The 26046-nt window shown below is 40.3% G+C and overlaps 1 protein-coding gene across 3 annotated transcripts in view; it reads right to left on the bottom strand.

The window, feature by feature from the left end:
- Positions 1-26046, bottom strand: part of LOC131962646 (microtubule-associated protein 2-like) — a 74985-nt gene that overhangs the window by 25875 nt on the left and 23064 nt on the right. For 2 of the 3 annotated variants that reach the window (XM_059327614.1, XM_059327615.1), the window contains exons 3-4: positions 5442-5617; positions 3594-3668 (exon numbers count right to left, since the gene is read on the bottom strand). In XM_059327614.1, the coding sequence (XP_059183597.1) occupies positions 3594-3668; positions 5442-5580 (214 nt within the window). In that variant the 5' untranslated portion in view covers positions 5581-5617. Of the gene's footprint in view, positions 1-516; positions 751-3593; positions 3669-5441; positions 5618-26046 lie in introns of all 3 variants that reach the window. The other variant, XM_059327613.1, reaches the window with a different exon arrangement.

Below are 26046 nucleotides of genomic sequence, written 5' to 3'. Positions count from 1 at the left end.
CATACAGGTGGGTGTACTCAGAAACACTTTCTTGCACACAATATTCCAGCAAAACCCACATAAAAATATACATACAACTAATTCTAGCAACACTTGACATTATAGACAGTGATATTTGCATTTGCAATGTAGCTGGCAATACAAAGGTGCAGAAATGATCAACTACAATATGGTTGATCAGGTGTTCTAATGCTGCTCAAATGGAAAGCAAATGGTTATGTTTTGCATGATGAAGCACAAAATCAAAATGCTATGTCATGTAATTCTGCACATGGCAACTTCAGGTAGTGAAGCAGAAGCTTAAGGATTTAGGAGCAATAAAGCTGCAGGAAGGTTGGCAGCAAAGCCTGAGTCGCATTGCAGTTTATAAATCAAGAGGAAAATCTTGAGTACCCATTAACAGATCACAAGAGAATCATGCAAAATAGGTAATGGATAGACATTCACACACGCTTTCATAGTGGATAGATGTAGCTCACACATTCGGAACACTCAAACTGTAAAAACCACACACACCTTTTTGTGACGGGCTGTGGTCACCTTGATGACTTCCCCCATTGAGGACCTCAGGTGTCTGGGCTTGCTGGTAGCCCAAAGCCTGGGGCTCTGTTAAATAATCTGTCTGCTCTAAGAGTAAGTCTCCAGGCTGCTCATATGCCACTTCCTCCTGGTAACTGATGGGCTCCCCTGGAGCCTCCTCCTCCTCCTCCTCCTCATCCTGCTGTTGACTCACAACCTCTACTTTCTCTTCTTTGAGCAGGGAAGGGAGACACAGATGAGACATGGAGGACAACAAAACTGGGGTTACATGGGTTACTTTCAGCTCTGATGGAGATGCATGGGATGCAATAAACGCACCTTCGAGTCTCGTCTTGATAGATACATCTTTAAAATAAATTAAAAAAAAAGATACTATGATAAGAGTTTTCTACGGAAGCCCTGAGAGGAAAAAAAGTCTGAAGTCCAAGTCTGATTTAAATTATTTTCCCTCATGAACAAGTGAAAAACATTTTGACAGGATAATTTTATAAATTACTTTTTTAAAAATCTGTGAAACACTTGGGAAATTATTTTTTTTTTGTTAGGATCATTTTAAGTGTTTGCTGTTCTAAATTTTGTTTAGAGTACATGGAGAAAAAATGTTTTAAGTCCTATAGAACATGGGGTGGTGGTGCACTTCAGCCTCTTGTGGCCAAAATGTGCATTACAATAACAACCATTTAAAAACTGAGAAAAATTATCCTTACCACAAAAAAAACTGTTTCCACGGATGAAAAAAGTAACTAAAAATGTTCTTTTTTCCAACCTGTTCTTAAGTCATAAACACACAAGGGAAAATTATTTAGATAAGACTCAGCAAATGGATCACCAGAATTTTTTCCCCCTCAAATAAACGAAGACAGTTTATTTAACTTCTTAAAACCCACCTACCCACCAGCGGTAGGATTAGACCAAAAAGCTCTTTGTTTTTTTGAACTGATGAAGTTTTGGTTGTGTTTTAAAATTAAAATAAATTATTGTTGGTTGTAATTAAGTTATAAGCTTTTCTATGGGGTCCAATCCTAAATCTACCCAGGCAGGTGGGTTTTAAGATGTTAATGTTCAAACTTGTTAATGAAAAACTTTTGTTTTACAAATATATAATTTTTATTTACATTTTACAAATCGCCCCAAATTCTTCGAAATCCAAGTTGTAATACAGTTAAAAATGTCATATTTTAACCCTCCCATGAATGCAATTAGTCCTTTTCAGAAAGTGTGCTAATTTACAGAAAAGAATATCTAAAAAACTACAAGAAAAAAATCTAATAATATTAGTCATGTTTATTAAGGTGAGACACTACAGGCATCCACTGATCAATTTTGAGGTTTTGAGCTATTTTTCCTCTCATAACTTCTTTCAGAATAGTGGAAAGAAAACATCCAAAACATCTCCTAAATTCACTAAAAGTTAGCAGCATTTAGTATCGCAAGCATAGTCATTTCAATTTAAGACTGTATAAAAACCTTTAAAGGCTGTTTTTTCTCATGCTCTGAGCTAAAAATCTCAACTTCAGCCCCACTTAAATTCACCAAACTGACCAGTTTTATTCCTAACTATATTCTGAAGTTTTTTTGGGGGGGTTTTGTCAATATATCATTCATACCTCGATTTAAACAACATTTTGTTTCTAATAACATGACGAAAATAATTTTTTTTATGGCTTTTGACAATATTTTCTTATCTGTGCAATGATAAAAGGAGATATCACAATTTCCTTCTGTAAAAAAAAAACCTTGAATCTAATATATCAACAAAACAAAACAATAACTTTGAAGATTGCTTTATCAAATGTTTAGATTTTTGTCCTGGAAATTTATCTGCAAACTAGCGTATATTTCATGACTTTTTTTCATAACAAAACATAAAAATTCAGAAAAACTTGTGATGCAAAAAAGTATCATCTTAATGTAAATAACAAACTGGTTACATTACATGATGATATCTACGAGTTAAAAAATATATCCTATTCACCTGTAGTGTCTCCCCTTAATGAATAATTGGCATTAGCCCTAAACCTAAATGAATTTGTATTTTGGTGATTGCATGCCACATGTAAAAAGAAATGATTAGAAAACAGGCTGTGCTGTTCTCTGAGAATAAAGAGCTGAAAGTCAGACTGTGATTTACTCCTTGAGGAAATCAATAGACATAGTGAGCAAAGGAACAACAGAGGAGATGTTTGAGGGGAAAGCAGACGAGTGAAGGGGATGAAGGGCTCCAGTGGCAGGTTCTGTACTACAGGGAGGAAGGATGCTTGTGTAGTCTCACAGTATTCAGGGCCAATAATATACCAGGTTTGTGTCAGAAAACTAGGGCCGGGACTTTAACGCGTTAATTAAGATTCATTAATTACACAAAAATGAATGCGATTAAAAAAATTGACGCATTTTAATCGCACTTATTTTTGCACCGCGGAACGTTTATGGTGTTAAGCTATGACCCAAAAACCAAAGTATTCTAGTTTACAGAAGGTCTACCTACCTATAGGCTACCTGGATTTATGAAATGTACTATATTTCTAAATATGCTATTGCTACACTTAATGGCAAAAATTGCACTGGTCTGTTGGACTTGAACAAAAATAAACAATATTTTTGTTGCTTAAGCTTATGTATTCAGTCATTATTCAATAGTATACTAAAAATCCATGTGAAAAAAATTACTTCTCACTGTTTAAATAAAAAAAATATTTAAATGCGATTAAAATGCGATTAATTTCGATTAATTAATTACAAAGCCTCTAATTAATTAGATTAATTTTTTTAATCGAGTCCCGGGCCTACAGAAAACTAATGCTAAAGTGTGGAGAGGACAGGACAGTGTGGTACATGCTGCAGACTCCTAAAGGTGATATTAGCTGACATGCAAGGTGGCAGAGAACCCTGAAACTAAAAGGGACCAGAAGAAAGAGGAGGAGTTTTTCTCATCATGCAAGTTGCTGGGAAATCCTGTGTTTGGTGTCTTCATTTTCGATTTTTTAACCACTCTCACAACCATTCACACTCTCATCCTGAATGGTCTGAGCGCTTCTGAGCGTGAGTGGGTGTACCTTGTGCCACGGGCCCAATCTGCTCAGCGGATGGAGAGGGGGGAGGGGAGGGAGGCAAATTGGCTGAGTCATCCACTGCGAAGGGAGAGAGAGAAAGAAAGAAAGAGAGAGAGAGAAAGAAAGAAAGAGACAGACAACACCGGGAAGACAGGACATGGATGGGAGGAAGGAAATGAAAGTCTAATATCTCTGCTGACCTTATCTCTGTGGGTGGCTTCCCTTTGGAACAATGCTCTTTTTTTCTGTGTGTTTATGATGAATCACCTGCTCCTCTCAGATTTGATTAGTTCGGACATTGTCAAGTGCAGATGGATGCATTTAGAGCCCCGACTTACCTCACATGGTGTAGAATGTCAAAAAATGTAAACAGAGTGACATTATAGTATCTCAATATTCAGATTCAACCATAAAAAAGCAAGAGACATTTACAAACTTCATATTTATTTTCAAGTATCTATCTTAAAAAAAGGTGCAAATTACAGGTTCTTCCATATGGATCTCATGCACAAGTGTACGTGCATTTTTCTCCACTTTCACTTTCTTTCACTCTTTCTCCCCCTCCCTTTCTATCTTTCCCATTTCTTTCTCTTTCCTTTAAGATAGGTTGATCAGAGAAAATATTGTCATTTTGCTGTAAATCTGACATACACCAGCCTGTGCTTTCAAGCTCTAATATGATGGATAAGTGAGATTTAGTAATATTTTGCCAACCACATTATTGTAATTTAAGTAATTTGTTTTTCAAAACTGCAAAGTGTAAATCTACGGAAGCCCTGGGAGCCAAGAAAGAAAAAGAAAAACTGGTCTGATTGTTTTCTTTCCAGTGTTTATGACAGATAAGGAAAAGGTCCATTATTGTTTTTCATCTGTTAAACAGGTAAGAAATGTGTTATTTAAAATAAAAATAAAAATGTGTTTGTTGTTGTAATACTTTTTTTGTCCACTAGAGGTGGCTCACCGATTTGCCATTTTATAAATAGAAATAAAAGCATTCATGTATGGTTTTTTTTAAGTGAGTTTTAATATCTCCATTCACTCTAAACACAACATAAGTGTAATAAACGTAGTATGTTTTTCACTTGCTAGCTAGTAAGTAAATCAGTAAAGCTAATGCTAACAGCAAATTAAGGCAAATTAAATACATTTGCAGCCAAAAAAACCCGATGTGATAGGAATGTTACTTAACCTGAAGCACAATATGAACTTTGCATTAGAGTGCACAAAATGTACGGGGGAAAAACATGAATGCTTTTAGTTATTTTTAGAATGTGGGGTTGTTGTGCACTTCTGAAATGAGTATTACAACAACACTATAGAAGTGTCTTTATTTCCCACCTGTTTCATACATGAAAGCCTGAACCCTAATCCTAAAAATTAGGAAACATTGGAAATATTATTGTTAAATTTTTTTTTTAGTTTATTACCGTAATTGCCTTAATATGTCATAAACACCACCAGAATTTTTTCTCACTTGTTTTTTAAGGGCTTCCAAAGAAGACTTGATGTTACAAAATAAAACTATCTTTAATTTTTTAAACAAAGTATTTCAAACAAGAAAGTCAATGAGTTTGATCTGCTTCCAGAAAAGGTCTAAATGTCCTCTATACTGGTCTTGAGGGACCACAGCAACATCTTTCACCCTTTGCTAGCCCTGCCACAGCACACTATTCCTGTTCAGTAACACGTGCCTTCTGGGAACTGACCGCCCTTTCCTGGCACTGTAGTACCAATCACATCTACCCAGACCCATCTGGCAGTATGTGCAGGCGGTCCAATCGATGTCACTGACCCGGTGCTGCATGCTAACACATGCTAACACACTCACAAACGCACCTGTCTGCGTCCTACCTGTCGCTCCAGGATGTGCGGCCGCCCCGCCGTGGTATCCGTTCTCCCTGTAGGCGGCGCTGTAGGCGGAGTAGCCGTTCTCGCCGTTCTCTTGGCCGTTGGAGGCCCAGTGCTCGTCTGGCTGCCGACCGTCTGCCATGCCTGCCTGCTGGGACACCGGGGAGGGGACGGGTCACCTGGTGGAGGAAGAGGAACATGGTGAGGGGTGCAGAAGAGAGACTTTAAAACAGGGACGGGTCACCTGGTGGAGGAACAGAAACATGGTCAGGGGTGCAGAAGAGAGACTTTAAAACAGGGACGGGTCACCTGGTGGAGGAACAGAAACATGGTGAGGGTTGCAGAAGAGAGACTTTAACCCATAAGAACCCATGGTGACACCCGTGTAACAAACTCTTTAAATCTCCCATTTTCAGCTTCATGCTTCACATTAACTCATTAAATTCCTAACCGACGTATACTCAACACCCCGGTGTGGTGGTCATGTGACTTTGACAATAAGTGACTTCTCCAAAATGTGGCTGTGACTGGGAAGAGAAATGTGAAAAAGTAGCTAATTTCAAAAAACATTTTTTTTTGTTACAAGTCTAAGTTTAAACCGATTTAACAATTCTAATCCATTAATATGATGTCCTGTATTGCATTTAACTTGTTCTGACCATATTTCCTGAACAAATTAAAGTCACAATTTTGATATATGTTATGGAGATGCAAACAAAAAGGCACATGGGTATTTGTTTTTATTTATTATTGATTTATTCTTATTTTGTTACTAAACAAATCTGACAAATAATTTATTGTTAAACAGCACTATTAATGTCACAATTTTGATATATGTTGTGAAGATGCAAAGAAAAAGGCAAATTTGTGTTTCTGTGAGCAGAAAATATGTCTAGTGTTTTAAATTTTAAAATAAGAAATATCATAAACGCCCAATGTAACGTTTATGTCACATCAGAGATCTTTGACATTTAGGAGTAGAATTTTTTTTTTTTTTAAACATCATACATGTGTTCTATGTGGTCCACTTGGTCTGTGGTATAGTCCCATAATTTTCCTTTAAGGATAACTGAGTCTGGGTTCTTATGGGTTAAAACAGGGATGGGCAACTGGTGTAGCAGAAAATACTTCTTGACTAAAAATAACGAAGCGAGACCTTTTCTTTCATGTTCAGACGTTCTTTAGTGAAATAAAGAAGAGCAAAAAACATACACGCTTCATGCCGTAGTTCCACATTTCTTGCTAACACAACAAACTCTGACTAATCACGTACGTTACGTCTGCTCCTAGAGCATCTTGGGAAATGAAGTCTTTTTAATGTAACTTCAAATCAATGAAATTAAATGTAGTCTCTTTCTACTCACATATTACACACATTAACTATTTTAATAATATTACTGTTAACTTATATTTTAACCTGTATTGACTTATTTATTCTTTTACTCAGACAAATAAATTCTCAACAACTGGAGGCCAAAAAATCCCCCCAATGTTGTCTCTTTTTTTAGTCATTTTGTGTCTTTTTTTGGTGATTGTGTCTTTTTTGGTCCTTTAGTCCAACATAAAATGTGATTTTGAATCTTTTTTTTCTTATCTTAAAAGTGCAGTGTGAAAATGCACAAAATTACTTCTTGCAATGAATGTTGGTTGCACTGAAATAAAAAATAAATCAAAGTAAGTAAGTTACTGCACTGTAAACATATTTAAGATTGTAGTTTCATCATATCTGGTTAAATGAACGTCCTATATGTGGCCCTGTGGTAGTGTCGATGAAAAATTACGGCCCTCTCCAGCATTTAAGTTGCCCATCCCTGCCTTAACATGACTAGGAAGGGGCAACTCTATCAATTCTGAAATTCTACTGTCTGTTATTTTTGCGTAATAGACTGTTGCTATGGATGCAGTTCTGAACCTAATTGATTTTATTTTACCACAAGCAAGAAAAATAATTTTAACATCAATATTTTGTGTCAAATTTTTAATTTCTTTAAGTTACAGTGTAAAAACGGGTATAATGCACAGCAAGCAGTTCATTATTGCACAATAACCGCATCACCCTGTCGTTGTTTATTGTGCAATAATGAACTGCTCATTATCCCATCCATCCATCCATCCATCCATCCATCCATTCATCCATCCATCCATCCATCCATCCATTCATCCATCCATCCATCCATCCATCCATCCATCCATCTTCCTCGGCTTATCCAGGGCCGGGTCGCGGGGGTGACTATTCATTATATTGGGAAAAACAAGTCATATTCACCTGCCAGAATCAGAGCTTGCACACATTTGTAGCCGATCAATATAAATCTGTATTTTATCTGTATATTTTACATTTCAACTTGATGTTTTTTGATGATTAGGATAGCAGAAGACGAAGTCTCAGGATGCACACTGCATGGTGTAGCTCACTAAAGCAGCCACCAGAGGGAGTGAGGGGCAGCGTTTTATTCCTCTACCGGCTCAGCAAGCTGGTCTTTGTCTCAGCATCCACGTGTTGAGACAGGAACAAGAGACAAAATACCACTTCTTCCTCTATTCTTTATCTTTTTTTTCTCACTTTAACTCTATAGAGTCTTGGGCTAATTTCTCCATTTTTGAAACCTGTATAAACTACTTAAAATATGTTTAAATGCCATGTTGTTGGTTTTTTTCAGCACAACCTCACCTATATGACCTGATAATAATAATAGATTTTTTATTCTGACTTACTGGATCAACATTTTGAACCAAAAAGAAACAAAGAAAAACCAACATAAATGTGATCTTGTGATTGTGTGTGATCCTGTCATCAACTCTGGTTTTTATTCTAGTGGGACTCTGTCTTTGTAAGTCACTTTTCTAGTGTCTTTTTTAGTCATTTTGTGTCTTTTTGTGTTTCAAAAAGCTTATTTTTTGTTACTAGACTGAGTTCAAACCCATTTAACAATTCTAACCTGTTAATATGATATCCTTTATGGCATTTAACCCTATCAGGGTTTGTTATTTGTTGTTATTATTGATTTATTATTATTTTGTTACTTAAAAAATATCTGAAAAATAATTTGTTGTTAAACAAAACTGTTAATGACACATAAACGCCCAATGTAATGTATATATGCCACATTACAGATCTTTGAGATTTAGGGCTAGTATTTTTTTTTAAATCATCATAAATGTGTTCTATGTGGTCCACTTGGTCTGTGTTATATCCCCCATAATGTTCCTTTCAGGATAAATGTAACTGGGTTCTTATGGGTTAAGAGGTGAGCTTCCAAATCACAATAATGAACAAATTAGTAAAAAGCATCTAAAATAGAATTTAGTTACCGTAAAGCCAAAATATAAAGGTGCACTGCTACAACAAATGATGGTGGAAAGAAGCACGTGAACACACCCTTCATATCCCCCCACATGATGAGGAGGCTGTTACCATGGCAACCTGAACAGGTCTGATGGGGGTCCGGCAGATGGGGTCGACAGGCTCGCCCCATTCATAGACAAAAAGTGCTACACACACACACAAAAGTGCAGCACAGACAAGCTAGCACCTATTAGCCTCCATCACAGAGCAACAAGCTCTTTACCACCAATTAGAATAACAAAAGGCTTGTCCCAATCAAGCCCCACTACCAGAGTTTCTCCATTCTAATCGAGCATGGACCCTCATAAAGCGGCCTTTTCCCTTCAGAGGAAACACATAATGTTGCTTTTTAAACAAGATTAGCAGGGGGCCTCCCTTGCCTGGCAGCAGAGCTAAATTGCATCATTATCGTCAGCTGCAGCTAATTTCATCATAACAAACCATCACTGAGACGCCATTCTTCCTCCGTTTCATTCCTCATGTTCCTTTATTCTTTTTGACCATTAGGAATTGGCTTTCTTCTTCTTTTCTCTCCTTTTTTCCCATTCCACTTCAATCATCTTTTGCATTTTTCATCCTGATTCTCATTCTGTCTTGCCAGTCTTCATGTATTTCCCATTTTCGGGGTCACATTGATTACTTTGAACAGATTTTCTCAGAATGTTTTACTACAAGGCTTTGTGAAATACCCAATTCTGATTGGTCAATTGAGATCTTGTTTTATTTTGAATAATTTCATTCTTGTAAGGACCTGTTGTGCTTTAGACCACTAGTCCCAAAAAACTTTGACTTAACCCTTTGATCTTTATTATTCCATTTTCTATTTATTAAGAAATGATTTTAAGTATTACCTGCCTTTTCTTTAAACACTTGTAGAAACATTAGAAACTGTTTTTTTTTCTCCTGGTGTCTGGGTTCCCCACCCTCAGGACCTTGCCCTCCAGGCACACCTTGCCATCCTTGCCACTTAAATCTACTGTTAATCTATATTGTTCTTTATTGGAAAATGAAATTACATATTCTCTACCATCCATTTAAGAATTCTTTGAAACATTTGATACTGAACTCATGCCAAGTTGTTTATTTATTTTTCTGATTGGTCAATTACTAGTAGTGGGGCGGATTAGCTGAACAATCGTTCACTTTGTGATAAAAGCATGAAATTTGGTAGATGTGTTGGTGAATATGTTTCAAACAAATCTGGATATTGGGCCACCTCAAAAGCGCCCCCTAGTGGCCGTGGCAGGCATTTGTTATACGAATAAATCAATTATGAATAAAAACTGCCCTTTTAATAATACCAACTGGTCATGAATTGTATATTGTTGGAAAGCCTGATTAGTCACCTTTACAACGAGGTACAGCTTGTAAGGATCGTGCATTCATGGAATGAGCAACGGGGCTAAACGTGTGGGTAGCACCCCCCAAAAATGTGCATCCCCTGTGGGGCGGATTAGCTCAATAAATCACAAGAATTGTTTATTTTGTGATAGAAGCACACAATTTGGTGGATATGTTGGTGGATATGTTTCAAACAAATCTGAATCTTAGGCCATCGCAAATTCGCCCCCAAGTGGCCATAGCAGTCATTTTCTTCGTTAAAATTACTAAAAATATTTAAATTATTTCTTAAAATATTTAAAAAATGTAAACTAAATATACAAACGTAAATAAAAAAATGTAAATACACATATTAAATTAACAAAAATCCAGTTAGACACTCTTTCAGTTATTTTTCCTGCCCCACCACAATCGGGCTAGCCATCGAGCTAGCTAGCAAATGAGCTAGCTAGCATTTGCTTCCTGGGACAATCAGTGCAATGGACTGTCCATCAAGGTATGTCTAAATATTTTATTTCACCTGTTATAATCATGAATAAAATTTGCTATGAACATCATAAAGGCTAATAGTGGGGCGGATTAGCTGAACAATAGTTCATTTTGTGATAAAAGCATCAAATTTGGTACACTCATTGCTGAATACATGTTTAATGAATCTGGATATTGGGCCATCGCAAAAAAAAATTCTGATGGCTGTGGCGGCCATTTGTAAAATTGGCCGCCGGTGGTTACTGGCGTGGAATGCTTTGCCTACCCTACAGCTGCTGTTTCATGTTTTCAGCACCACAAATATAATTTAGAGACATGTTAAAGTGACAAAAGCTTTATTACAGTCTAATAGAAAAGAACATTAACTTTGTATAACATTTTATTAGGTCTTGATATTCCCATTCACAGGCTACGGCCTCCTCTTTGGCTTGTATTCTTCTGTTGCTCCTTAAAAAGAAAAAAAAAATTCAATATTGTATGACCTGCAACAATAAAAATAAAACACATTTAGACAGAGAAAAAAATCATACATTTTAAAAATTCTACTAGGGTTACTTGTAGCAGGTTACTCTTTCTGGCCTTGTACTGAGGTGTGTGACTTAGTCAGGCGGCTTAGCCAAATAAAGGGGACACGCCGGACAAAAGCACCACATTTTTTCCACATACTCTCTATCATTATAGGTTTCAATTTTTAGTAGGAGCCACATCAAGATTGCGGTGATGGCAGCCATATAAAGTCTATGAGAAATGCTATATCTTCCAAGGCACTTAGAAGGTTAATCTTGGTGTCAAAATATACATTTTCTGGGTCCAGGAATCATTTAAAGCTATTGAGAATATCACTAGATGATTATTTGATCAAATAGATATGTTCTTTTTCACTCAGACTGGGCAACTCGCTTCAAGTGCTGCAGCAGGGAATCCTGAGTTGAAAATGTTTGGAATCAATGCTCACGGGAGAGTGTGGATTAGCTGCCATGTACACTGCTCAAAAAAATCAAGGGTACGCTTTCATCTCATGTCAGATCTTGATCAACAAATTATTTACAGTGACTCATCTAGTGATATTCTCAGTAGCTTTAAATGATTCTTTGACCCAGAAAATGTATATTTTGACACCAAGGTTGACCTTCTAAGTGGCTTGAAAGATATATTGGTTCTCATAGACTTATGGCTTATGGCTTATATGGCTGCCATCTCCGATCCGCAATCTTGATGAAGTGACTCCTACCAAAAGTTGGTCCTAAGCCGCCTTACTGTGATGGAGTTATAAAATACATTTTTTTTAAAAAGAACCACATGGGCAAAGGAGACATATGACATATAGTGTATGTGTTCGTGTGTGTGTGTGTGTGTGCAGAGAGGGATGTCCACATTCCACAGGACATCATTTATCAGGACATGTCTTATTAAGCTTTCACACCCAACAGCCACTGATACATGTTCCAAGCTAACTAGCTAGCTTAAGTACCTATTTTTGCTATCTTGCTAATTTACTTTTCCGCCAAGGCCCATGATGATTATTTTTCTCTTTAGCCTTTATGATGTTCATAGCATATTTTATTCATAATTATAACAGGTGAAATAAAATATTTAGACATACCTTGATGGACAGTCCACTGCACTGCTTGTCCCAGGAAGCAAATGATAGCTAGCTCATTTGCTAGAGAAAATGACTGCTATGGCCACTAGGGGGCGAATTTGCGTTGGCCTAATATACAGATTTGTTTGAAACATATCCACCAACACATCCACCAAATTGTGTGCTTCTATCACAAAATAAACAATTCTTGTGATTTATTGAGCTAATCCGCCCCACAGGGGATGCACATTTTTGGGGGGTGCTACCCACACGTTTAGCCCCGTTGCTCATTCCATGAATGCACGATCCTTACAAGCTGTACCTCGTTGTAAAGGTGACTAATCAGGCTTTCCAACAATATACAATTCATCACCAGTTGGTATTATTAAAAGGGCAGTTTTTATTCATAATTGATTTATTCGTATAACAAATGCCTGCCACGGCCACTAGGGGGCGCTTTTGAGGTGGCCCAATATCCAGATTTGTTTGAAACATATTCACCAACACATCTACCAAATTTCATGCTTTTATCACAAAGTGAACGATTGTTGTAAAATATTGAGCTAATCCGCCCCACTATAGGGCTTTCCTCAATGGCATAAATTCTCATGCGTGTTTGTTGACTAATTGACGAGTTTATTTAACTGACAGACCTGTAATACTGAGTTATTTTATTGTTTCTTGTTTGCTTGTTTATGTATAACACTTTGTTGCGGTTGAGTTGAGTTGAGAGATGTGCTCATAATTTTCTTAGTAATAAGTCATTCATCATAAAAAGCATTAAAAAAAAATGGCTAATCTTAGTCAGCAAAGATCAAAGACCTTAAATGAGTAGGAGCTCTATCAATTCTGAAATTATACTGTGTGTTATTTTTGCGTAATAGACTGTTGCTATGGATGCAGATCTGAATCAACATTGATATTTTGTGTCAAATGTTTGACAGTAACAGTGTAAAAAAGGGGTATAATGCACAGCAAGCAGTTCATTATTGCAAAATAACCGCATCACCCCGTCGTTTATAATGAACTGCTTATTATCCCTTATACATTATAATGGAAAAACAATTCATATTCAGATGCCAGAATCAGAGCTTGAACACATTTGTAGCTGATCAATATAAATCGTTTTTTTATCGGTATATGTTACATTTGAACTTGATGGTTTTTCCTGTTTCCAGCCTTTATACTAAGCTTAGTAACCGGCTGCAAAAGTTACATATTAACTGTACAGACTCAAAATGCAAAAGATCTAATAGAGAAAAATACATCAGAGAGAAATATTATCATTGATAATTAGGGCCGGGACTCGATAAAAAAAAAATCTAATTAATTAGAGGCTTTGTAATTAATTAATCGAAATTAATCGCATTTTAATCGCATATAAATATTTGACCTGAGAACAGTGAGAAGTAATTTTTTTCACATGGATTTTTAGTATACCATTGAATAATGACTGCATACATAAGCTTAAGCAACAAAAATATTGTTTATTTTTGTTCAAGTCCAACAGACCAGTGCAATGTTTGCCATTAAGTGTAGCAATAGCATATTTATAAATATAGAACATTTGATAAATCCAGGTAGCCTATAGGTAGGTAGACCTTCTGTAAACTAGAATACTTTGGTTTTTTTAAGTAAAACACAATCCATGCTAGCTAGCACGCTAGCCGCTAGCTGCTATATGTTTAGCATTGAGGTGATACTTGAGGCTGGATGTGCTGCTATGGTGATATGTGAATTCCTTGTTGCCTAGCAACACAACCATGCTCTTATGGACGCTTCCATCCGTTGGTTTTTAGTAACTAAATGTCCCATCATCCACGGGGCCAACCAAAGGTCTCATCAGCTTCTTCCTTCATGTTCACTGTGGTTTGTTGTTGTCTCAACTCATCAACGCTAGTTGGTGCTCCAGTATAATCGCTCCTCCTGAAACTCATCCAGGGAGAAACGTTCCGCGCTGCAAAAATAAGTGTGATTAAAATGCGATTAAAATGACTTTAACGCGTTTTTGTGTAATTTAATAATCTTAATTAACGCGTTAAAGTCATTTTAATCACATTTTAATCACACTTATTTTTGTCCCGGCCCTAATTTGAACTTGATGTTTTTTTCCTGTTTCCAGCCTTTATACTAAGCTTAGCTAACCGGCTGCAAAAGTTACATATTAACTGTACGGACTCAAAATGCAAAAAATCTAATAGAGAAAAATACATCAGAGAGAAATATTATCATTGATAATCTTTTGTAGGGACATGACAAATTCTTGGCAGCTTCAGTCCTGAAATATTTATAAGCCTTTGTGAAATAGTGTCTCCCTTTCTCATTCGTCTCGTTCTCTCTTCCCTCTTCACTCCTTCCTGCCTCTCTCCTCTCCTTCCCTGCAGCGCCATGACGACAGGATCAGAGATCGGGCTAATGTCTGCTGCAGTGGGAAGACGGGAGGATCAGAGGAGAGAGAGAGAGAGAAGAAGAAGAGGAGAGGAGAGGTTTGGTTTTCAAAGTCCCTTTATTAAATCATTTGGAGGAGAAACCAGATCACTGTTACGCCATCACTCAAAAAGACAAATTAAAATAAAATAAAACAAAACAAAACAAAAACAAAAACAACAACAACAACAACTTAGGATTCAAAACCATATGTGTGTTCCAATAACCAAAAATCAAAAGTTAATAATAAGCTCTCCACCTCCACCCACAGAGCATAAAACCTCCCTCACAGCCCAAGTGTGACTGAAGGCCTGCACATTGTTCATCATTTTATAATAGGTGTGCTCCACCCTCAGTCTGGCCTTAACCAGTCCTCCAAAAACCAGCACCAAGTCCACACTGCCGGATCCCTGAGTCCGGTTCCTGCGCGTTAGCCAAATTGCTAACTTAGCAGTGGCAGATAAGAAGTTCATCAGAGTGTGCACAGGCTTTTTCTTGGCACTGTATTTTGGGCCAAAAACAAACAAGTCAAAAGAAAAACACTCACCAAGACCCAGAAACCACTTTTTCAAAAGTTCAAACAATCCTGTAAGCCGACAACAATTTACAAATAAATGTTCCAGGGTCTCAGTCTGAGCACAGAAAAGACACCCCTCCCCCAGCTCCGGATCAAGGTGTGCTCTGTATCTGTTTGTAGCTATTAACCCATGCACAACCCTCCACTGGAGGTCTGCTACCCGCTTTTCAACAGGCAACTTGTACAGGGACCGCCAGCTGCCTTTCGGAGAAAAGCCTGGACCAAAAAAACCAGTCCACCTCGACTCTTTCATGCCTGCCAGAGAACGCAGGTTCAGGATTTTAACACAAGTTAGGTAGATTGCCTTCTTTCCTGCATCCTGAAACGTGTCCAGCTGCAGCGTTTTAAAGGACAGTAGCTGACCTCCACCCTCCTGCCACTCCCCCACAGCTGGGGTGATAGACAGGGAGGGGAAACTGTACTCACTGTCCTCAAACCACTGTCCACACAGAGACTGGTTCCTTAAAAAACCTCTTGCTGACTGTGGCAGAGCAGCACAGACCTCCTCCACCACTCGATGAATCAGCCTGGATGAAGTAATCCTGCTGCTGGCTCTCAGGGCGTCCAAGGTTGCTGCGGTCATCTTCATCAGATGCCCCAGTTTGGTGCAGCCAGCCAGCCTGAAGTTGGTACGCAGGCTCGCAGACTGCAGTGTTTGGGTCTCGATGAATCTGTTGAAGAGCAGAGGTTCCTCGAACAGCCACATGCCTAGGATCTCATTTGGAACACGTCTGAAATGGAAAATCTGCCATGCCTGGAGAACAGAGCTGTAAAACGGCGTCAGACCAGTTAAATCCACTTCGTCCTGCTGTATAAGGAAAAGTTGTTTAAAATAACCAAGACGGCCAGCTCTCCTCAGCAGCAGTCGAGCGGTGTTAAACCAGCTTGGGCCACAGTCATAGAGTAGTCTCTGTGCAGTCCTTATTCTAAAAGCGGCGATCTTTGCCTGGATGTTGACCAGGCCCTGTCCTCCTTCAGCCACTGGCAGGTAAAGGGCTGCCGCCCGAATCCAGTGTTTGCCGGACCAAAAGAAATCCAGAATGGCTCTCTGGATATGGTCCACCAAGCCTGTTGGTGGTGTCAGGGCCATAAGTTTGTGCCAAAGAGTCGAGGCGACTAAGTTATTTGAAACCAGAACTCTTCCCCTATATGACAACTGCGGCAGCAACCATTTCCATTTAGACAACCGAGCACACACTTTCTCCTTCACTCCCTCCCAATTCTTAAGCTCAAAGTTTTCAGTGCCCAGAAAGACTCCAAGCACTTTGAGTCCTTCCCTCCCCCACTCAAGCCCTCCAGGTAGACTGGGCACTGCCCGGTCTCTCCACTGTCCAAGCAGCAGGGCTTCACTCTTCGCCCAGTTCACCTTTGCAGACGTTGCCCTTTCATACAGAGACAGAGTGTCCTGTAAGGCCTGGACATCCCTCTCACAGGAAACAAAAACATATAAATCATCTGCATAAGCAGAAACAGTTGGAGCAGGATATAAACCAGGAGACTCAGGCAATGGGAGGCCACTGAGTCGACCCCTCAACCTGCACAACAAGGGCTCAATGGTTAAACTATAGAGTTGTCCTGAAATAGGACAACCCTGTCTGATCCCTCGCTGCACAGGGATAGGTCGGCTCAGCCCCGCCCCCATCTTTATCATGCACTGAGCCCCACTGTACAAAACACCAACCCAAGACACAAAACCATCACCAAAACCAAAAGCCCTCAGTGCAGCAAACAAATACGAGTGATCAACCCTGTCAAAAGCTTTCTCCTGATCCAGGGAAACCACACCACAGTCAACATTATACAATTTACACACATCAATGACATCACGCAAGAGGAAAACATTGTCCATTATTGTTCTGTCCGGCACGCAATAATTCTGGTCAGAATTAACAATAATTCCCAGAAAGTCCTTAAGCCTGTTAGACAGAGCTCTGGATAACAATTTATAGTCTGTACATAATAGAGCTACTGGCCTCCAGTTTTTCAATAAGGCCAGGTCTCCTTTCTTGGGCAGCAAAGAAAGTACTGCCCGCTGACAGGAGACTGGAAGGGACCCTGACCTGAAACACTCCAAAAACACACCGTGCAGGTCAGGCCCAATGTATTTCCAGAACTGCTGAAAGAAATCTGCAGAGAGACCATCTATCCCAGGTGCCCGCCCTGATGCCATCTGGTTCACCGCGACAGTGAGCTCCTCCAGTGTCAGCTCACAGTCGAGAGAGGCTTTCTCTCCCGGGCTGAGCTGAGGAAGACCCTCCAGCAGCTCCCCACGACACTCCAAGTTGCACTGCCCTGCTCCAAAGAGGTCAGTGTAAAACTGCATAGCGTGGCTCCTCATCTCACCCGGGCTGGTTGTTGTTCTGCCTCCTGGAAGCTGAAGGCAGGTCATATGCTTCCTCTGAGCCACCGATCTTTCGAGATTGAAGAAAAAAGAAGTCGGGGCGTCCATATCCTTTAGTTGCAGGAAGCGAGATCGTACCATAGCTCCCTTGACTTTCTCCTGCAGGAAAGAGCTCAGCTCCAGCCTCTTCTCCTGCAGCAGCTGACCAGTAGCAGGATCAGAGGTCCTGTGTAGACCCGCCTCGATTTTATGAATGCTGGTTTCCAGCTCCTTGACTGCTGCTTTGAACCTGGCAGTGGAGTGGGAGGTGTACTGCTGACAAAACACACGAATCTGTGTCTTGCCAACCTCCCACCACAGTTTCAGAGAGCCAAAATCTTCTTTTTTGGTTCTCCAGTGGTCCCAGAAGAGACCAAAACTCTGACAGAAAGCACTGTCTTGCAATAGTTTGTTGTTGAAAGACCAGTATGATTTGACTCTTTCTGCAGGTGAAGTTATTAAATCCATAATGACAAGGTGGTGATCCGTAAATCCAACTGGAGTGATGGTGCTGTGTGTTACTCTGGAGCTGAGACTTTTTGAAATGTAGATATGATCCAGTCTTCCTGCACTTACCCTATTATTGCTGACCCTAACCCATGTATACTGTGTGGAATGTGGATGTTTAACCCTCCATGCATCTACCAGATCTAAATGTGTAATGATGTTTTTTAGGCTTACAGATGAGAGTGGATGTGGTTCCTCTCCTATTCTGTCCTTGGTGAAGTCAACAGTGCAGTTAAAATCACCAGCCAAGATCAGCTGGTCCTGACTGTACTTTAAAAGTTCATTTTCTAGAAGGGAGAAAAAGGCGACTCTGTCCCTACCCTGATTTGGTGCGTAAATGTTTACTAGGTAAAAAACAGAATTGTCAATCTCTGCCTCCACTAGCAGCAGCCGTCCCTTCACCACTTCAGTAAAGGACAGAATTTTAATATCAACAGCTTTACAAAACAACACTGCCACCCCTGCACTGACATTGGTACCATGGCTTAAAACACAAGGACCCTCCCACCATGACAGCCAGTCCAACTCATCTGAGGGGCTACTGTGTGTCTCCTGCAAAAACAGGACATCAACCTTTTTTTGTGTGGAGACTTCAGATATTAAAGCCCTTTTCTGTCTGTCTCTCCCTCCATTAATATTAAGGGTTCCTATTTTAAGGCTCCTCATAGGAAAGTCAGGAAGAAGAAGCAGACAAGAAAAAACAAGGAGAGAACAATCGAAAAAGGAGAACACCGTGGGATGCATGGTCATGTTGGCTTACCTTTTAGTTCTTCGGACAGTTCTACCTTTTGTGGCTTTTCTCAATGTCGTGATGTGTTTTTTAAGTCTGAAGCGTTTCTTCTCATCTAGCAGATCAAAACCTACCAGCCTCTTCAGTCTACTGATCTAATAAACTTATCGGTGTCTCCAAAATAATCACCTACCTTGACAGATTTTTTGAAAGTTTCATCTAGAAACTGATTAATGTCCTCTAGGGAATAAAGGTCTGTGTTCTTGCTCACTGATTCAGCTACTGAAACAGTGTCAGACTCTGTATCATATTCCATCTCCTCTGATGCCTGGCTGAACATCACTCCCTGCCCTTCCTCACTGCCCACAGTGTGACTCCTTCCTGCACCACTAGTGGAAGCTCCCTGCTCATCATTAATAGCCTGCGATGTTATATCAGTGGCTGCAAGTTGGGGGGCACTCAGGTGTTCTTCAGCTACAGAAGACTGTTGCTGCTCTGGTTGGCATCGTTTTTCGTTTTTTTCTGTTTGTGCATCAGAAACACCATCTCCCATGTCCACGTGGGCCGCCGCCGCACCCCCGGCCCCGGGCACCCCGGTGCCAGCCGCGGAGCCCTCAGCCGCGGACCCGTTAGCCGCGGACCCGTCAGCCGCGGACCCGTTAGCCGCGGACCCGTTAGCCGCGGATCCGTCAGCCGCGGACCCGTTAGCCGCGGATCCGTCAGCCGCGGATCCGTCAGCCGCGGACCCATCAGCCGTAGAGCCGTTAGCCTCGGAGCTCTTAGCCACGGAGCCGTTAGCCACTCTAGCCGCCTCCTCAGCGCTCGCGGAGCCGGCCGGTGCGCGAGCCTCGCCCTGCTGCCGGTGCGGACAGGCGAACCGTTTATGCCCCACATCACCACACTCAAAACACTTCATTTGCCCGGAGCTGGCATACACCATGTAAAAACTGTCGCTAAACCTTACCCTGAATGAAACGTCAAGAGTCTGTGTGGGCGATTCCAGGAACATAAAAACCTGCCGCCTCAGAGACTTCACATGCTTTAGTTTGGGATCTTTACATCCCAAACTAACAGTTTTAAATCCGCTGGCCAGTTTTCCAAACCTGCGCAGCTCTGTCTCCAACAGCTCGTTTGGAATAAACGGCGGAACACCGGATACGGTGATCCGCGTGGAGGGAACTGACAGCGGGGACACTTGCGTGTAAACGTCCCTCAGAAACACTCCACTCTCTAACAGTTTGTACACCAAAGGCACATCCTCCACAAACACCACCACAGCTTTATTCATTCTTGATGCATATAACAACTTGTCATGACCTACCTGCTCACCTACAGCTAACAACACCTCCTCCACGGAAACACTGTTATCCGGTGGGACTATCCGCACACCCTGTCGGATAGACGGAGGTGGCGTCTCGGCGGACGCCATTCCTCCCAAAAAACACCAAACAACAACTATACACTTGGCAACACTAGGTTACAAATAATGATAAAGCTTACCTGATCATGCAAAATCGTTAGAAGAAAACAGTGAAACTTCACCAGTACAGGGACAGAAACACCATTCAAACGCTCCGCCACTCACACGTCCACCACCACCGCCGCCACTCACGCTCACACTCACCGGAAACGGAAACAGAGGAGAGGAGAGGAGAGGAGAGGAGAGGAGAGGAGAGGAGAGGAGAGGAGAGAGAGAGAGAGAGAGAGAGAGAGAGAGAGAGAGAGAGAGAGAGAGAGAGAGAGAGAGAAGAAGAAGAGGAGAGGAGAGGAGAGGAGAGGAGAGGAGAGAGAGAGAGAGAGAGAGAGAGAGAGAGAGAGAGAGGGAGAGAGAGAGAGAGAGAGAGAGAGAAGAAGAAGAGGAGAGGAGAGGAGAGGAGAGGAGAGGAGAGGAGAGGAGAGAGAGAGAGAGAGAGAGAGAGAGAGAGAGAGAGGGAGAGAGAGAGAGAGAGAGAGAGAGAAGAAGAAGAGGAGAGGAGAGGAGAGGAGAGGAGAGGAGAGAGAGAGAGAGAGAGAGAGAGAGAGAGAGAGAGAGAGAAGAAGAAGAGGAGAGGAGAGGAGAGGAGAGGAGAGGAGAGAGAGAGAGAGAGAGAGAGAAGAAGAGGAGAGGAGAGGAGAGGAGAGGAGAGGAGAGGAGAGGAGAGAGAGAGAGAGAGAGAGAGAGAGAGAAGAAGAGAGAGGAGAGGAGAGGAGAGGAGAGGAGAGGAGAGGAGAGAGAGAGAGAGAGAGAGAGAGAGAGAGAGAGAGAGAGGGAGAGAGAGAGAGAGAGAGAGAGAGAAGAAGAAGAGGAGAGGAGAGGAGAGGAGAGGCGGAGAAAGACCTACTGACACTTAAATATATTGGGCCAAACTGTCTGAGACTGGGAATCAGAGCCCAGGGCTCAGTCCCAGCGAGTCCCAGCGAGTCTAGTCCCAGCGAGTCTAGTCCCAGCGAGTCTAGTCCCAGCGAGTCTAGTCCCAGCGAGTCCCAGCGAGTCCCAGCGAGTCTAGTCCCAGCGAGTCTAGTCCCAGCGAGTCTAGTCCCAGCGAGTCTAGTCCCAGCGAGTCCCAGCGAGTCCCAGCGAGTCCCAGCTGTTGCTAAGGAAGGAAACTGGTGCTCTGACAGCCAGATTGTGCTGATGGTGGTTTAGAACTGCATTGACCTGCTTTCAGCTGCTGTTTTGGCAATGTTACGCCACACTTGGCACTCACACATTGTCCCTGCAAAAAGGCAGACATAAACCATGTCTGCTCACATAAATCCTTTGTGTTCTCATTTGATGAAAAATTACTTAATTGCAGGGAAAAACACCAGCACAACCTCACCTATATGACCTAATAATAATAGAGTTTTTATTCTGACTTACTGGATCAATACTTTAAAGCAAAAAGAAACAAAGAAAAAGCAAATGTGATCTTGTGATTGTGTGTGATCCTGTCATCAACTCTGGTTTTTATTCTAGTGGGTCTTTGTAAGTCATTTTGTGTCTTTTTTAGTAATTTTGTGTCTTCTGTGTTTTTGTTTTTTTGTTGTTGTCATTTAGTGTCTTTTTTTGTCATTCTGTGTCCTTTTTTTGGCCATTTTGTGTCTTTTTTTTTTAGGTCATTTTGTGTCTTCTTGTGTTTCAAAAAGCTTAGTTTTTGTGTTCTAGGCCAAGTTTAAACTCATTTAACAATTCTAATCTGTTAATATGGTGATTGATAAGTGATTGTGTGCGATCCTGTCATCCAACTCGGGTTTTTATTCTAGTGGGACTCTATTTTATTGGTGTCTTGAGTGTTTAGTGTAACAAGTTTGGTCATTTTGTGTCTTTTTTCTTTATTTTGTGTCTTTTGTTGTCTTTTTGGATTATTTTGTCTTTTTTTAGTCGTTTTGTGTCTTTTTGTGTCTTTTTTTTAGTTATTTTGTGTCTTTTTGATTATTTTGTCTTTTTTTAGTCGTTTCGTGTCTTTTTTTGGGTCATTTTGTGTCTTTTTTAGTCCTTTAGTCCAACATAAAATGTGATTTTGAATCTTTTTTTAAACTTCCAAAACACTATCATGCTCAATAAAGAATTTGAAATGTTGTATAAGAGGGTTACATCCAGTTCTATAATTGTAGTACAGCTCACCTTTTCTCACAAATTTAAATGTATTTCACCCTGGGGGCCCAGATCAACTGGAAATACCTATTTTATAATTTGTTGGCTTGTTGGCTATATTGATGTTTTTGCCTGCCTCCCTGATCAGCAGACTGTAAAATACCAACAATCACTGGCCTTTAAATACAAAGTGGTGAAAGGAAGCGAACACCAGTCCTGTTAGACGACGATTCAGCAATTCCTGACCAAGGTCAATGATAGAAACCAAGTTTAAAGGCGCAATATGCAGGAATCCTCGCTTACTGTTTGTAAACAAAACATTGAGACTTAGCCCCTCCTCCCAAGCTCAGCAAAAGTGTAAACAAACCCCAGATTGACTCTCATTTTTGGAACAAACGCTACAAATTAAACGCTACACTGTATTTGCGCTATTTTTGGTGTTGTGTCCATTATTTTTGTTGCCAAAAGGGTGACGCCAGAAATGTCCAGAAATCAGCAAAATAAAATAAAAATCCTGCAGTATACCTATAAGACCTTGTTTTATTTTGAATAACTAATTCTTGTCGGTACCTGTTGTGCTTCAGGCCACTAGTCACAAAAAACTTTGACTTAACCCTTTGATCTTTTATTAATCCACTTTCTATTTATTAAGAAATTATTTGACTTATTACCTATCTTCTCTTTAAACACTTGTAGAAACATTAGAAACTGTTTTTTTTTTTTCTCCTGGTGTCTGGTTTGCCCACCCTCAGGACCATCCTTACCACTTAAATCTATTATTAATCTATATTGTTCTTTATTAGAAAATGAATTGACTCATTCTCTACCATCCATTTAAACATTCTTTGAAACATTAGATACTGAACTCATGCCAAGTTGTTTATTTCCTCCTGATGTCCTTGCTCTCCAGGCAGCTTGTCATCCTCTCTGCGTTAATGTGATCAGACATCGTTCCCTCTCAGCTGTTTACCAGTCTTATTGTGTTAGAGAGAAAAGGACAAAGTGTATAATGGACATCTTTCTAAAGAAAACAACACCAAAAAGAAAACAACTTAAATATTTTTAATATCCTTTACTGACGGAAATCCTCATAATTGTGTTTTTTTCCCTTTTTCCTCTCAGAGCAATAACTCTCTCATGTTTTCTGAAAATACAGCATCATTTACTGTGCAATTTGCTTTGTGGACATACAAATACTGTGTTTATAAGCAGGAAAACCTAATTAAAGTAATAATCTCAAACGTTTTCCTTGAAATAAATATCTGCTCAATCACTATGAATGAACAGGGTAACTGAATATAGCCTTAAACGTTGCCAGTTAAATGGTAATATGGCCGGACAAACAAAGAAAAGAGCAATGACTACGGACGATGACGCTTCAAAAACAAGTGAAAGTATCCAAAAACACACCTCGATTACTACTTTTTGCCGCCAAAGAGAACATAAAGTCCTTTGAGTTTGTACATTAAAAACCAGATATGGTTTGCATGCAAAAACTGACCTCTGGTGCCGTTAAGACTAAATAAAAACAATCTCTTCTTCTGCTTAAATACACAGAAACATCCCGAACCACCTACGCTAAAACTAGGACACTTAATTACCTCCGCCAAGGAAGTTATGTTTCGGCTTGTTTGTTTGTTTGTCAGCAGGATTAAAGGATGAAATTTGGTGGAAGGGTGTAGCATTGGCCAAGGAAGTCCCCACTAAATTTTGAAGCCGATCTGAATTACACAATGGATACACAAATAATTTCTCACTTTTGTAAAGATTTAAAGCAGGGCATGGCCTTAACGGAGTTCTGGTCTCTCCTTCTAGTTTACTAATCACTGGCAGTCTAATCTCTGGGACCATATAGACCATGGGTCCCAAACTTGTGGCCCGCGGGCCAATTGCGGCCCTCGTGACGATGTTTTGTGGTCTCCACCTTGATATGAAAGTTTAATGTGAGTTTTATATGAATGGCACTTTACCATTTATGTTGTGTGTGGAAGGTCCCTTTAATTACTTTTTTTTGGGTAATTGTGTGTTTTTTTTAATAATTTTGTGTCTTTTTTTTGGTCATCTTGTGCCTTTTTTTGGTAATTATGTGTATTTATTGTCATTTTGTGTCTTTTTTGTAATTTTGTGTCTTTTTTTGGTCATTTTGATACTGCCTCCAGCGGCCCCCAGGTAATTTGTGTTCAAGACCCCTGATTTAGAGAGACAGTAGGTTAAACCAACCTCATTTTCTGATCAACGACAATAAGCGACAATGAGACTTTCTGTTGGAACCTGGTCTCACAGGAATCCGTGAAATAGCCACGGATTCGCTTAACTCAAAATCCGTGGAATAGCCACGGAATCACTCAAATTTCCGTGAAACTGACACGGATTTCGTTACAATGCAAGTTAATGACCAAGTCACGTGACTTTCAAGGTCCCGGCGGTCAGAACAGAAAACATGGCGGACAGTTCTCTCATTTTTAGTGAAAAATCAATATTTTGACTTAGTTTCTGCATAAAAATGGATTTTGATCACATTTCTAGCGAGAAATATATGTTTTATTTAAAAAAATAGTTAGCTACTATTCTTCCAGTGAGGGTAAAAGCCAACAACCATTCAGCATGTGAGCGATCCCAGTGCCCTGACCTCGAGGGGTTAAAACAGCAGCAGTGGAACCGTCACATCCTGCTCCATCTTTCTACATCTTTCTACTGATGTCTCTGATTAAACACGCCAGCATGAGACGAAGGTGTAGCAGCAGCCCGAGGCTCGTCTCACGTCTCTTTTCTCCATTTTTCTTTTGTCTTTCAACGCCGTCTCCCCCCCCCCCCCCCCCCTCGCTCCACCTCGCTCCACCTCGCTCCACCTTGCATCCCTCTCCAGCAGCGACTCCACCCCCCCCCCCTCCACCCACCTCGTCCCTAATCCGACCTCACCCCCCCCCCTCCCCTCTCCACCAACCGCACCCCGATCTGGGTCAGCCATCACGCCTCCGTGGAGCGCCGCTCACATCGGAATGTCACCATCCATTTAGGAGGAGGAATCTCTCTGTAGGCCAACCTGGCCTTAATCTCTGTGTGTGTGTGTGTCTGTCTGTTAGTATGTGTGTTTGAGCCCTGCCTGTTATTAAAGATATCACTTTCTATTGTCATTTTACCTCTAAATATCAATTATGCATCCAAATGTAGAGGCTATTTTGCAGAAAATGCTTTATTTTGTAATTTAAACTTACATTGACTACAGTTCTAATATAATCTAAATTAACTCTTGATTTTGTATATGTGTGTGTGTGTGTGTGTGTGTGTGTGTGTGTGTGTGTGTGTGTGTGTGTGTGTGTGTGTGTGTGTGCATGTATGCGTGTCTTGTGTTGTTTGTTGTGGTACAAATATTATGTCTATCTTATGTTGTATAATGAAAAAATGTTAATAAAAAAAAATAAAAAAAACTCCTTTTCATTCTGTCAGTTTTCAGCACAACCTCCCCTATATGACCTGATTATTATTTTCATTTTGACTTACTGGATCAACATTTTGAACACAAAAAACACAAAAAACACACATAAAACACATAAAAACAGACAAAAAAACACACACAAAATTACAAAAAACCCACAAAAACACAGACAAAATTCACATAAAAACACACAAAAAAAACACATGAAAACACAAAGAAATTACAAAGAACACAGAT

Source organism: Centropristis striata, chromosome 24, assembly GCF_030273125.1.
Source record: "Centropristis striata isolate RG_2023a ecotype Rhode Island chromosome 24, C.striata_1.0, whole genome shotgun sequence".
Lineage (NCBI taxonomy): Eukaryota > Metazoa > Chordata > Actinopteri > Perciformes > Serranidae > Centropristis > Centropristis striata.
Note: the sequence above shows the minus strand (reverse complement) of the source record. Positions and strands in the feature narration are given on the sequence as shown.